A 15076-nucleotide genomic window follows, 5' to 3' on the forward strand; every position below is an offset into this window, starting at 1 on the left:
AGAATTTCATATCCAGCCAAACTAAGCTTCATAAGTGAAGGAGAAGTAAAATACTTTAGAGACAAGCAAACGCTGAGTGATTTTGTCACCACCAGGCCTGCCCTAAAAGAGCTCCTGAAGGAAGCACTAAACATGGAAAGGAACAACTGGCACCAGCCACTGCAAAAACATGCCAAATTTTAAAGACCATCGAGGCTAGGAAGAAACTGCATCAACTAACGAGCAAAATAACCAACTAACATCATAATGACAGGATCAGATTCACACATAACAATATTAACTTTAAATGTAAATGGGCTAAATGCTCCAATTAAAAGACACAGACTGGCAAACTGGATAAGGAGTCAGGACCCATCAGTGTGCTGTATTCAGGAAACCCATCTCACGTGCAGAGACACACATAGACTCAAAATAAAGGGATGGAGGAAGATCTATCAAGCAAATGGAAAACCAAAAAAGGCAGGGGTTGCAATCCTAGTCTCTGATAAAATAGACTTTAAACCAACAAAGATCAAAAGAGACAAAGAAGGCCATTACATAATGGTAAAGGGATCAATTCAACAAGAAGAGCTAACTATCCTAAATATATATGCACCAAACACAGGAGCACCCAGATTCATAAAGCAAGTCCTGAGTGACCCACAAAGTGGCTTAAACTCCCACACAATAATAATGGGAGATTTTAACACCCCACTGTCAACATTAGACAGATCAACGAGACAGAAAGTTAACAAGGATATCCAGGAATTGAACTCAGCTCTGCACAAAGTGGACCTAATAGACATCTACAGAACTCTCCACCCCAAATCAAGAGAATATACATTTTTTTCAGCACCACACCACACCTATTCCAAAATTGACCACATAGTTGGAAGTAAAGCTCTCCTCAGCAAATGTAAAAGAACAGAAATTATAACAAACTGTCTCTCAGACCACAGTGCAATCAAACTAGAACTCAGGATTAAGAAACTCACTCAAAACCGCTCTACTACATGGAAACTGAACAACCTGCTCCTGAATGACTGTTGGGTACATAATGAAATGAAGGCAGAAATAAAGATGTTCTTTGAAACCAACGAGAACAAAGACACAACATACCAGAATCTCTGGGACACATTCAAAGCAGTGTGTAAAGGGAAATTTATAGCACTAAATGCCCACAAGAGAAAGCAGGAAAGATCCAAAATTGACACCCTAACATCACAATTAAAAGAACTAGAAAAGCAAGAGCAAACACATTCAAAAGTTAGCAGAAGGCTAGAAATAACTAAAATCAGAGCAGAACTGAAGGAAATAGAGACACAAAAAACCCTTAAAAAAATTAATGAATCCAGGAGCTGGTTTTTTGAAAAGATCAACAAAATTGATAGACCGCTAGCAAGACTAATAAAGAAGAAAAGAGAGAAGAATCAAATAGAGGCAATAAAAAATGAAAAAGGGGATATCACCACCGATCCCACAGAAATACAATCTACCATCAGAGAATACTACAAACACCTCTATGCAAATAAACTAGAAAATCTAGAAGAAATGGATAAATTCCTCGACAAATACACCCTCCCAAGACTAAACCAGGAAGAAGTTGAATCTCTGAATAGACCAATAACAGGTTCTGAAATTGTGGCAATAATCAATAGCTTACCAACCAAAAAGAGTCCAGGACCTGATGGATTCACAGTCGAATTCTACCAGAGGTACAAGGAGGAACTGGTACCATTCCTTCTGAAACTATTCCAATCAATAGAAAAAGAGGGAATCCTCCCTAACACATTTTATGAAGTCAGCATCGTCCTGATACCAAAGCCTGGCAGAGACATAACCAAAAAAGAGAATTTCAGACCAATATCCTTGATGAACATTGATGCAAAAATCCTCAATAAAATACTGGCAAACCGAATCCAGCAGCACATCAAAAAGCTTATCCACCATAATCAAGTGGGCTTCATCCCTGGGATGCAAGGCTGGTTCAACATATGCAAATCAATAAATGTAATCCAGCATATAAACAGAACCAAAGACAAAAACCACATGATTATCTCAATAGATGCAGAAAAGGCCTTTGACAAAATTCAACAACCCTTCATGCTAAAAACTCTCAATAAATTAGATATTGATGGGATGTATCTCAAAATAATAAGAGCTATCTATGACAAACCCATAGCCAATATCATACTGAATGGGCAAAAACTGGAAGCATTCCCTTTGAAAACTGGCACAAGACAGGGATGCCCTCTCTCACCGCCCCTATTCAACATAGTGCTGGAAGTTCTGGCCAGAGCAATCAGGCAGGAGAAGGAAATAAAAGGTATTCAATTAGGAAAAGAGGAAGTCAAATTGTCCCTGTTTGCAGATGACATGATTGTATATCTAGAAAACCCCATCATCTCAGCCCAAAATCTCCTTAAGCTGATTAGCAACTTCAGCGAAGTCTCAGGATACAAAATTAATGTACAAAAATCACAAGCATTCTTGTACACCAATCACAGACAGAGAGCCAAATCATGAGTGAACTCCCATTCACAATTGCTTCAAAGAGAATAAAATACCTAGGAATCCAACTTACAAGGGATGCGAAGGACCTCTTCAAGGAGAACTACAAACCACTGCTCAATGAAATAAAAGAGGATACAAACAAATGGAAGAACATTCCATGCTCATGGGTTGGAAGAATCAATATCGTGAAAATGGCCATACTGCCCAAGGTAATTTATAGATTCAATGCCATCCCCATCAAGCTACCAATGACTTTCTTCACAGAATTGGAAAAAACTACTTTATGGAACCAAAAAAGAGCCCGCATCGCCAAGTCAATCCTAAGCCAAAAGAACAAAGCTGGAGGCATCACGCTGCCTGACTTCAAACTATACTACAAGGCTACAGTAACCAAAACAGCATGGTATTATTACACAACAGAGATATAGATCAATGGAACAGAACAGAGCCCTCAGAAATGATGCCACATATCTACAACTATCTGATCTTTGACAAACCTGACAAAAACAAGAAATGGGGAAAGGATTCCCTATTTAATAAATGGTGCTGGGAAAACTGGCTAGCCATATGTAGAAAGCTGAAACTGGATCCCTTCCTTACACCTTATACAAAGATTAATTCAAGATGGATTAAAGACTTAAATGTTAGACCTAAAACCATTAAACTCCTACAAGAAAACCTAGGCAATACCATTCAGGACATAGGTGTGGGCAAGGACTTCATGTCTAAAACACCAAAAGCAATGGCAACAAAAGCCAAAATTGACAAATGGGATCTAATTAAACTAAAGAGCTTCTGCACAGCAAAAGAAACTACCATCAGAGTGAACAGGCAACCTACAGAATGGGAGAAAATTTTTGCAAGCTAGTCATCTGACAAAGGGCTAATATCCAGAATCTACTATGAACTCAAACAAATTTACAAGAAAGAAACAAACAACCCCATCGGAAAGTGGGCTAAGGACATGAACAGCCACTTCTCAAAAGAAGACATTTATGCAGCCAAAAAACACATGAAAAAATGCTCATCATCACTGGCCATCAGAGAAATGCAAATCAAAACCACAGTGAGATACCATCTCACACCAGTTAGAATGGCCACCATTGAAAAGTCAGGAAACAACAGGTGCTGGAGAGGATGTGGAGAAATAGGAACACTTTTACACTGTTGGTGGGACTGTAAACTAGTTCAACCATTGTGGAAGTCAGTGTGGCGATTCCTCAGGGATCTAGAACTAGAAATACCATTTGACCCAGCCATCCCATTACTGGGTATATACCCAAAGGACTATAAATCATGCTGCTATAAAGACACATGCACATGTATGTTTATTGCAGCACTATTCACAATAGCAAAGAATTGGAACCAACCCAAATGTCCAACAACGATAGACTGGATTAAGAAAATGTGGCGCATATACACCATGGAATACTATGCAGCCATAAAAAATGATGAGTTCATATCCTTTGTAGAGACATGGATGAAACTGGAAAACATCATTCTTAGTAAACTATCGCAAGGATAAAAAACCAAATACGGCATATTCTCACTCATAGGTGGGAATTGAACAATGAGAACTCATGGACACAGGAAGGGGAACATCCCACTCCAGGGACTGTTGTGGGGTGGGGGGATGGGGAGGGACAGCATTAGGAGATATACCTAATGCTAAATGACGAGTTAATGGGTGCAGGAAATCAACATGGCACATGGATACATATGTAACAAACCTGCACATTTTGCACATGTACCCTAAAACCTAAAGTATAATAAAAAAAAAATAAATAAATAAATAAATAAATTTGCAAACAAAGAAACAACAGAGAAAAACTAGTGACAAAAAAACTGTTTAAGAGAAAATCAATAATAACATTGATAAACTTCTGGAAAGACTGAGAAAGATTAAAATAGAGAAGATTGAGATCACCAGGATCAGGAATGAAATGATGGAATATTACAAAAGAGCTAGCAGCCCTCAAATGTTAATTAAGGAATACCAGAAATGAGTTTACATTAATAAATTTAACAACTTAGAAGAGATGGACAAATTCCTTGAAAACCACAAGCTACCAAAACTCAGCAAAGATAATATAGATAACTTAAATATTCCTACTACTAAATAAATTGAATTTGTAATTAAAATTCTATTAAAAAAATTCAGGCATGAATGGTTTCTCTGGAGAATTTTTCAAAATATTCAAATAATTAACACCAATTTTACATGATCCCTTCCAATAAAAAACAGATGAAAGGAAAACATTTTCTAATTCATTTGATGAGGACAGTATTATCCTGATACTAAAATCAGAGCAACAAAAATAGGAAGCAGCAGACAAATATCTCTCATTAATTTAGACACAAGATTCTAAACAAAACTTTAGCGAATTGAATCCAATAGTATTTAAAAAGAATATGCCATGATGAAATGGAATTTATTCCAGGTATGCAAGGATGTTTCAATATTTGAAAATCAATTAATGTAATACACCATATTAACAAGCTAAAGAAGGAAAAATATATAATCATGTCAATTGACACAGAAAATGCTTCAACAAAATTTGACATCAATCACACCCACTAGATAGTCCATAGTCCCAGATACTTCAGAGGCTGAGGCAGAAGAATCACTTGAACCTGGGAGGTGGAGGCTGCAGTGAGATGATATTATGTCACTGTACTGTAGCCTGGGGGATGCAATGAGACCCTGTCTCAAAAAAAGAAAAAATTCACATGCAACCAAAAAAGAGCCCAAATAGCCAAAACAATCCTAAGCAAAAGGAACAAAGCTGGAGGCATTATGCTACCTGACTTCGAACTATACTGCATGGCTATAGTAACTAAAACAGCATGGTATTGGTACAAAAACAGACACACCAATGGAACAGAATAGAGAACTCACAAATAAGACTGCATACTTACAAAGATCTGGTCTTTGACAAACCTGACGAAAACAAGCAATGGGGAAAGGATTCCCTATTTAATAAGTGGTGCTGGGAGAACTGGCTAACCATATGCAGAAAATTGAAACTGGCCCCTTCCTTGCACCTTACAGAAAAATTAACTCGAGATGGATTAAAGATTTAAATGTTAACCCCCAAACCATAAAAACCTTAGAAGAAAATCTAGGCAATACCATTCAGGACATAGGCACAGGCAAAGATTTCATTATAAAAACTCCAAAAACAATTGCAACAAAAGCAAAAATTGACAAATGGGATTTAATTAAATTATAAAGATACATGCATGTGTATGTTCATTGCCACACTATCCACAATGGCCCAAAGACATGGAATCAACTCAAATACCCATTAATGATAGACTGGTTAAAAAAAATGTGGTACATATACAACATGGAATACTATGCAGCCATAAAAAAGAATGAGATAATTTCCTTTGCAGGGACATGAATGAAGCTGGAAGCCATTATCCTCAGCAAACTAATGCAGGAACAGAAAAATCAAACACTGCATATTATCACTTATAAGTGGGAATGGAAATATGGAAACACATGGACATATAGTGGGAAACACACACGGGGGCCTGTCAGGGGTGGTGGGTGGAAGGAGAGCATCGGGAAGAATGGCTAATGGATGCTGGGCTTGACATCTAGGTAATGGGCTGATTGTTCATCAAACCACCATGGCACACATTTACCTCAGTAACAAACCTGCACGTCCTGCATATGTACCCCAGAACATAAAATAAATGTTGAAGAAAAAAAGTTGATGATATACATGTAACGAGCAGATCTTAATGATGTTTGTTTTACTGTCTTAACCTTAAAGTGCATCATAGGAATATCATAGGAACTGAACAAATATCTGTGGAATGCCATGACGTTTACCACATTAGGCTTCTCTGAAACACCATAACACAATAGGGTCTGAGCTACTATGTGCAATGACTCCTAATCTATGTTCTATTTCCCACTTCTTCATTCACAACATGACAATACTTACTTGTTACCTGGTGTCAGTTTTGTAATTTCTCCTTTTCAGGGACAACAATAACATCAGTTGAAGAAAAATCTCAGTCAGAGAAGCATCTTACATCTTCCTCAAGGAAAGTATGTTGCTATTGCCTCATGACATAATTCCTATGCACTGTAGTATCTTTTCATTATAATGGCACATTAATACGAGATAATAGGAAAGCAGTAGCATGCCTATTTACATTATTAACAATTTAAAACAATCTTAAGAAGGATTTTCTGCAATAAATTTCAACTGTACAAGTAAGGTTTGGGCATAAACAAGTCCAGGCGATTTATACATATTATGAATTCTTGAGAGCTACTCAAGTAGATGCCTAAAGGGAAACAAAAAATAATTACCTCCGTACTAAAAATGTGATTGCTGACCATCATGCCAGTTTACATCTTTGTTCCCATCACATCAGGGAAGTTATATTGGGACACTGTAGTTGTTTGAGGGGATACAACATAAAAGATAGACATAAATAGTAGACAAGGGCTGCTATTCCCCCCCACCACCAACTTCCATAATCAGCTGGTGATGGGGAAAAAAAAAACGATTATTTTTTAGAGCTAGATTTATATCAAGCACCATTCACATAGTAATTCTAAATGATAAAGAGGAGAGCCTTTGGTGTCAGAAAGACCTGGAAGGAAATGCTGGCTCTATCATTTACAGACATATGAGACTAGTCAAATTATTTCATATCTGTGAGCCTCAGTTTTTATTTCTGTAAAATGAGGTTAATTCCTCCCCAAAGGGCTGTTGTGAAGTATTAAATAAGTTAATGCATGTAAAGTCGTGATGGCAATGGCTAGCCTTTGATGAATACTGTTTATTTGAAATAATTATAATTTCATTTGTTTTTCTATTTTGAATGTAAATTTTATTGAGGTATAAATTACATTAAATAAAATTTACCTTTTTAGTGAATAGTTCTGTGAGTTTTGACAGGCACATATAGTCTTAAAACCAACACCACAAGATATAGAAAAATTTCTTCTCCCCCAAAATTTCCTTGTCATAAAGGCCCTCTTTGTCATCATCATACTGTGGCAACCTCTAATTTGTTTTTGTCTTTCCGGTATTGCCTTTTCTAGAAATGTCATATGAATGGAATTATGCAATATGCAACCTTTTGAATCTGGATTCTTTTACTCAGCATAACACCATTGAACTATTCTCATTTAATTTGTACATATATTACTATTCTTAGAGCAGAAAAATTAAGTACAGAAAGTTAGGTAATTTACTCAAATCCATAATTGTTAGAAGACAGAAATGTGGTTCTGGTTCTTTCAAAGTTGTATGTTTCTTGTTTGCTATGTCATATTGCCTCCTGTTGGCCTATAGCTTATTAAACTCCCACTGCCAATTCTGGATTTTATGCTGATATTCAGACATTTAGTCTTCTACACTCCTGCAATGAAATACACAGAAAGCTAAGAAGCCAGATTGCATTAGGATGCACAGAGAGATTCTGAACAAAATTCTTATGTTCTACCACACTGACATTCACAGCAGTCATCATTTCACCTTAATATAGTCCATGATTCCCTTCTTATTTGTACCAGATAGTGTGAGGGGCATTTTGCATATATTGTTTCCTATAATTCCTACAATAGTCTGGAAAGCTATTATTAATTCCATTTACGGACAAGGAAGTTAAGACACAAAAGGGCCAACCAGCAGCTACAGAGTAAAGCCAGGATTTGCAGACAGGTGTATCTCTCTCCAAAGTTAGAGCTCTGTCTGTGAGGACTTCTGCCACTCACAGTGGAAGCTGTTGTTTATTGCCATTGTACTAGACAGTTTCATATACATTATGCAATTTAATACGCACAAAGGTCCTGCATATAGATGGGATCAACCCATTCTAAATAGGACAAAACTGATGCTCAAGGGATTTAAGTAACCTGTTCAAATTAACTAGCAGAGTCAGAATTCCATTCTAAGTCCATGCATGCCCTACTGACTATTCCATGAAGCACTATGCCAGAAGAAAAGAAGGAAAAAGAGGGAAAGGAAAACAAAAATGTTCCTATGTGTGTTCCTTGTATAGTTCAATAGAATAACCTTCACTAAGGTTTTATCTATTAAATATCAGGTAAGAAAACATATGCAAATGAAATACAGTCCAAATAATAGCCGATGTTTCTGTCGTGCTTCCATTGCATGAGGCACTATTTTAAATATTTTACATGCACAGCATTAACTCACACGTTTCATAAAAACCCTAAAAGATGATAATTAGTATTATTCCTATTTTACAGACATGGAAACTTCTGAGATTTGAACCTTGGCACTCCTAGAGAGCCTATGCACTTAAAGCTCTCTGCTGTACTGTGTAAAAAGATTTCGGCCAGGCGCGGTGGCTCACGCTTGTAATCCCAGCACTTTGGGAGGCCGAGGCGGGCGGATCACGAGGTCAGGAGATCGAGACCACAGTGAAACCCCGTCTCTACTAAAAATACAAAAAATTAGCCGGGCGTGGTGGCGGGCGCCTGTAGTCCCAGCTACTCGGAGAGGCTGAGGCAGGAGAATGGCGGGAACCCGGGAGACGGAGCTTGCAGTGAGCCGAGATTGCACCACTGCACTCCAGCCTGGGCGACAGAGTGAGACTCCATCTCAAAAAAAAAAAAAAAAAAAAAAAAAAAAAAAGATTTCAAATGTGCTTTCTCCAAGTGCTAGAAGCAATGACTGTGGAAAACCTCTATTTAAAGTAGTGTTCCCCCTTAAATGGGTACCATTTGGTTATGAGAGTATGATCAAGGCTAAACACTAAATATTTTCGTCCTTCATGCAATTAGTAAAAAGAATAAGGGAGATCTGGGCCGGGCGCGGTGGCTCACGCCTGTAATCCCAGCACTTTGGGAGGCCGAGGCGGGCACATCACGAGGTCAGGAGATCGAGACCATCCTGGGTAACAACGGTGAAACCCCGTCTCTACTAAAACTATAGAAAAAAAAAAAAAAAGATTAGCCGGGCGTGGTCCTGTAATCCCAGCTACTCGGAGAGGCTGAGGCAGGAGAATGGCGTGAACCCAGGAGGCAGAGCTTGCAGTGAGCTGAGATCGCGCCACTGCACTCCAGCCTGGGTGACAGAGGGAGACTCAGTCTCTAAAAATAAAAAGAATAAAGGAGATCTGTGTTCCCCAAAACGGAATGATCTTCACAATGTTAAACGAATACAACCAAACTGCACTATAATGTATACATTGTGATAAATGTTTTTTATGCATGATAAGCATTAACACTCCTTCTCCAAACACTAGTTGCTTCTGAGGGAGAAGGAAAGGGACCAAGATGAGGCCATGGTCAAACATGGTTTTAGTCTCATTTGTTTACAAACAGCATGTATTCATATGTTGTTTGTCTAATTGAAAAAGTTCATTTCTTCTCTTTCATTCTAGTAAATGTCTCTCAATGTTTATCACATTAAGTCATCTGGGGAAACATATAGTTTTATATTAATTTATTTGCCTGTACTCTCAGAAGTAGGTATTTAAAAAATTATTATATGCTAGTAAATTCACTATACTTCTGTAAGATAACTGCTGTTCAACATGAATTTACGGAATATTTCCTGAGTTATATTTTTATTATGTATTTAGATTTTAAGAAGATCTGTTTGTTTTTATCTAGAGCTTTTACATGACAGTTTATTTAAGATACTTATACACCAACCATTATCTTCTTTAAACTCTTAATTCTAGTACATTCCTAAGGTATTTCTCATTCTAATCTTTGTAACCAGTTTCTCCTCCTTTAACAAAATTAGTCCATACCAAAAAAAATATTGCTTTCTTGTTGGGACTATGCTGTCTCTGGCTTTCTTCAAGGCCTTCTATGGGTTGAAACTTCTCTGTTCAGACTTGTCAAACTAGTTTCATTTCAACTACTTGTAATTTGTTTCCTTATTTCTTGGAGCTGTAGACTTCTAATACATCTAGAGATGTCATATAGTTGATTAGAAAGTTGAGTTCAGCGGGTGCAGACCTGCAAGATCATACTCTTCCTCCTGTACATGATGTATCGGTAAGTTCAATTCTGTTTTATAGATGGCTTGTTTGATGTACTCTCCGTCAGTGGCCAGATTCCTGATGTGTCAGAGGACTGCTAGTGAGGTGTCTTTAGTGGATTCAATCTGCATTGGATTTTTAAAAATTTCTAGAATTATTATAGCATCCTGGATTAATTTCTGTGTTTGAAATCAAAGTTTTTGTATAAAAATTGTTAGCATTATTTCATGTGGCCAAGTTCAATAGTTAAGATTTTAGAAAAGGTTAATGAAAAACTATATTACATTGTGACTTAATTGGTTTTGATATTTGTGTGTGTGGAAGGAGGGTGTTTATGTGTTTTAAAACAAGCCTCCTTTCAGCAATATTGACAAAATTTAGCTTCTATAGCGTTTTCTCTTTCGCCGTGTTTACTTGTCCCTTATGATGGGTGCTTGTGGGACTAATGCAGATTGAGAGGTAAATAGCTGCAGAGACACCTGCCTGCATTGTAGAAGACCCAGGGCTTCCACGTGGGAGAATGAGAAAACAAGCTCACTGCTGGGAAAACATGCCTATTCTCTACAATTCTTCCTGTTGCATTTTGAAGAAAAAATACATGAATTATTTGGATATTGTTTTTCAAAATGGGGTATGCCATGTGCAAAGAATATGAAAAAATAAGATTCCTTGGCATAACTTTATATACAGTTAAAACAGTGATTTTTAAACAGCCATGATGATAATAATATTTCACCATTGTTTAGACTTGTACTATTTTTGAAACATCTTCATGTATGTTATTTCCTTTATAGCCAAGACAGCCTTGTGGCTAAGTAGAACAAGTATCGCAAGTATCGTTAACTCCCATTTTAAAGCAAGGAATTTGAGGAAAACAGAAGTTAGGGGACGTCTCCAGGTCTAGAGGGCTGTCAGAAGCCAGAATCATGGCTATAATTCCTTGGAATCGAGTCTTCCTTATCAGCTACTGCAGCCTGTCTGGGTGGCAAGGATTCCATCTGGTGAATTTCAGAGATGATAATTTGATACGAGATTGGCCACAAAGTTAGTGAACTTCACTAGGCTTCCTTCCCCACTCATAAAATGCTTGTTTGCATCAGTCCTTCAGTAACCACACAGTAATTGACAAAAAGTCTCTGAGACCCTCAGAAAGGGTCTTCAATGCTTCAAACGTAACCAGTACTCCATAAATATTTATTGAACAAATGAATGGGCAAGCAGATGTAAATATCTAGCATTAATGTTTTACTGTTAAAAAATTATTTTAAAAATTAATAATTTACTATTAAATTATTAAAGTATATTGAATGTGAAAATGCATGTCCATGTTTATAGAATCATGATATTGTAAAACAGGATTTCCAGTTTTTCATATTTCATATTCTCCAAATCATTCTTTTAAACTATCAAACTCCTAACTATGGGCACCAAGTGTCCTTTTCTATGAACATTTATACATACATATATAGGAGTGTTTGCAGCTTAGGGAAGTAAGTTACAAGGGTAGAATCAGTGGTCAATGCCATTGTTCCAGACATCAGTGACACCTGCTGATAAAGAAAGGAAACAGGCTGGGCGTGGTGGCTCATGCCTGTAATCCCAGCACTTTCGGAGGCCGAGGCAGACAAATCACTTGAGGCTAGGAGTTAGAGACCAGCCTGGCCAACATAGTGAAACCTCATCTCTACTAAAAATACAACAATTAGCCAGGCATGGTGGCGCATGCACCTGTAGGCCCAGCTACTTCGGAGGGTGAGGCAAGAAAATAACTTCAACCTGGGAGTCAGAGGTTGCAGTGAGCCAAGATCATGGCACTACACTCCAGCCTGGGCAACAGAACAAGACTCTGTCTCAAAAAAAAAAAAAAGAAAGAAGGAAAGAAGGAAAGAACGAAAAGAAAAGAACAAGAAAGGAAATGGTGGGAAACATTGAATGGTTATGGTTTCTTTAAGCCAAATTCATGCAGTATTAATTTAGGACTTGGAAGATTTGCAGATGTCAGGTCACACCGACAGGTAGGCTTAAGGATGAGGCAAAGCAGATGGTTAACAATTGTTACAATACCCTGTGTGTCACCTACAGTCATTCTACAATATGTTCTATAGTCATGCTCTCCATTCGTACTTCTCCATTAACAAGAAACACAATTTGGAAGCCTCGTCAAACATATTCGATTTGTAACCTTGCTCTTTCTGCCATCATGAACCTTGTATGTCTTCTCTGTGGGTCCTGTCACCCTCTTCTCTGTATTGCAGGGATTCTTTCTGTTTTGGTGTGAATCTCTGTTTGAATTTTCCTTTAAGAATAGCCATACACCTACTTTTTCCTACACTTTCGTTAACTGAATGATTCATTCACTTAAGTACCTCAAATATCTTTCTTACAAAAGATAAAATACCAGGCCAGGCACGGTGGCTCACGCCTGTAATCCCAGCACTTTGGGAGGCCGAGGCGGGCGGATCACGAGGTCAGGAGATCGAGACCACGGTGAAACTCCGTCTCTACTAAAAATACAAAAAGAAATTAGCCGGGTGTGGTGGCGGGCGCCTGTAGTCCCAGCTACTCGGGAGGCTGAGGCAGGAGAACGGCGGGAACCCGGGAGGCGGAGCATGCAGTGAGCCGAGATCGCGCCACTGCACTCCAGCCTGGGCGACAGAGCGAGACTCTGTCTCAAAAAAAAAAAAAAAGATAAAATACCAAATGACTTCTTCAGGTGAGATTCTTATCCTGTTCCCAGAAGTCTGGCATCTGTTTTTCCCATAGCTCTTTATTTTCAGTATTGTTTAATAAATGCAAAAAATCAGAATTCTCCTCTTCCTCACCATGTTTAGAGAAAAAGATCCTGGACAAGTCCTTTGTAAGCTTTCATGTTTTATATTTTAATTTCACTTCAGATTATTGTTTTAATCAACTTCTAATTTGCCATGAGCATTTCCCAATATATTCTAAAATTATACCTTCAGAATTAAAATAAAAATAGCAAACTCTCCATGTTAGTTACTAATTACTAAACTTGTTATAAATTGTCAATTAAAAATTACTTTTTGGGTTAGTTTTCAGCAAACTCATAGTGCTTACTATAAATAAGCATTCAAACTATAATATACATATTACATTATGTTGGTGCATTTAATTATCTCAGCAATCCTATGGCTTAGGTAATATTATCTCCATTTTATACGTGAAGAAAGTAGCCCAATATCACAAGCCAATAAGTGAAGGAGCTGGAATTTCAACCTGAAAAATAGAGCCAGAGCCTGAGTTTAACGAATAGGGTAACTTAACTTTCTTTCCTTCTTTTTAGTAATTTCTAAGAGAAGAATAACTGTTTTTTAATTTAATTTTTTAAAATTTCAACTTTTCTTTTCACTATAGTGGATACATCTGCAGGTTTGTTACATAGATATATTGCACTCAGGTAGTAGGCACAGCACCCAACAGGTAGATTTTCCACCTATGCCTTCCTCCCAACCTTCCCCCTCTAGTAGTCTGCAGTGTCCATTATTCCCATGTTTATGTCCATGTGTGCTCAACGTTTATCTCCCATTTATAGGTGAGAGCATGTGGTATTTGGTTTTCTGTTCCTGCATTAGTTTGCTTACGATTGTGGCCTCCACCTTCTGCAAAGGACATGACTTCACTTTTTACAGCTGCATAGTATTCCATGATGTATATGTAACACATTTTTTAAAAATCCACTATTGATGGACACCTAGGTTGATTACATGTCTTGCTATTGTGAATAACACAGCAATAAACATATGAGTGCATGTATCTTTTTGGTATAATGATTTATTTTTCTTTGGGTATATATCCAGTAATGGGATTGCTGTGTTAAATAGTTCTGTCTTAAGTTCTTTGAGAAATCTCCGAACTACTTTCCATTGTGGCTGAACTAGTTTACATTCCCACCAACAGTGTATAAAAATTCCCTTTTCTCTGCAGCCTTGACAGCAACTGCTGTTTTTTGACTCTTTAATAGTAGCCATTCTGATGGGTGTGAGATAATATTTCTCTGATGATTAGTAAGGTTGAGCATTTTTTCATGTTTGTTGGCCACTTGTATGTCTTCTTTTAAGAAGTGTCTGTTCATATCTTTTGTCTACTTTTAATGGGGCTGTCTTTTGCTTGTTGATTTGTTTAAGTTTTTCATGGATTCTAGGTATTAGACCTTTGTCAGATGCGTGGTTTGTGAAAATTTTCTCCAATTCTGTAGATTGTCTGTTTACTCTGTTGATAGTTTCTTTTGCTGTGCAGATACTCTTTAGTTTAATTAGGTCTCATTTGTCAATTTTTGTTTTGTTGCAATTGCTTTTGGAGACTTCACCAAAAATTCTTCACCAGGGTTGAAGTTAAGAAGGTTATTTCCTAGGTTTTCTATAATTTGAGTAAAATATTCACAATACCAGTCACTCCATAGGGTTCTGTCTATAGTCAATGAATTGAAATATACGTGCTTATCATTCGGATTTAAAGGCTGATTTGTAGCATCCTCTTCTTGATTTGTTTTCCTTCTTTTCCAAATCTCTGCCTATATTAATCCATTTTCACGCTGCTGATAAAGATATACCTGAGACTGCGCAATTTA

The 15076-nt window shown here is 37.4% G+C and overlaps 1 protein-coding gene across 2 annotated transcripts in view; it reads left to right on the plus strand.

The window, feature by feature from the left end:
- Positions 1-10372: 10372 nt before the first annotated feature.
- Positions 10373-15076, plus strand: part of TMPRSS11A (transmembrane serine protease 11A) — a 55720-nt gene continuing 51016 nt past the window's right edge. Inside the window, exon 1 of one of the 2 annotated variants that reach the window (XM_012499370.1) lies at positions 10373-10504. In XM_012499370.1, coding sequence (XP_012354824.1) covers positions 10494-10504 — 11 coding nt within the window. In that variant the 5' untranslated portion in view covers positions 10373-10493. The remainder of the gene's footprint in view (positions 10505-15076) is intronic. The other variant, XM_003268427.2, reaches the window with a different exon arrangement.

The sequence above is a fragment of the Nomascus leucogenys genome, chromosome 9, assembly GCF_006542625.1.
Source record: "Nomascus leucogenys isolate Asia chromosome 9, Asia_NLE_v1, whole genome shotgun sequence".
NCBI classification, from domain to species: domain Eukaryota; kingdom Metazoa; phylum Chordata; class Mammalia; order Primates; family Hylobatidae; genus Nomascus; species Nomascus leucogenys.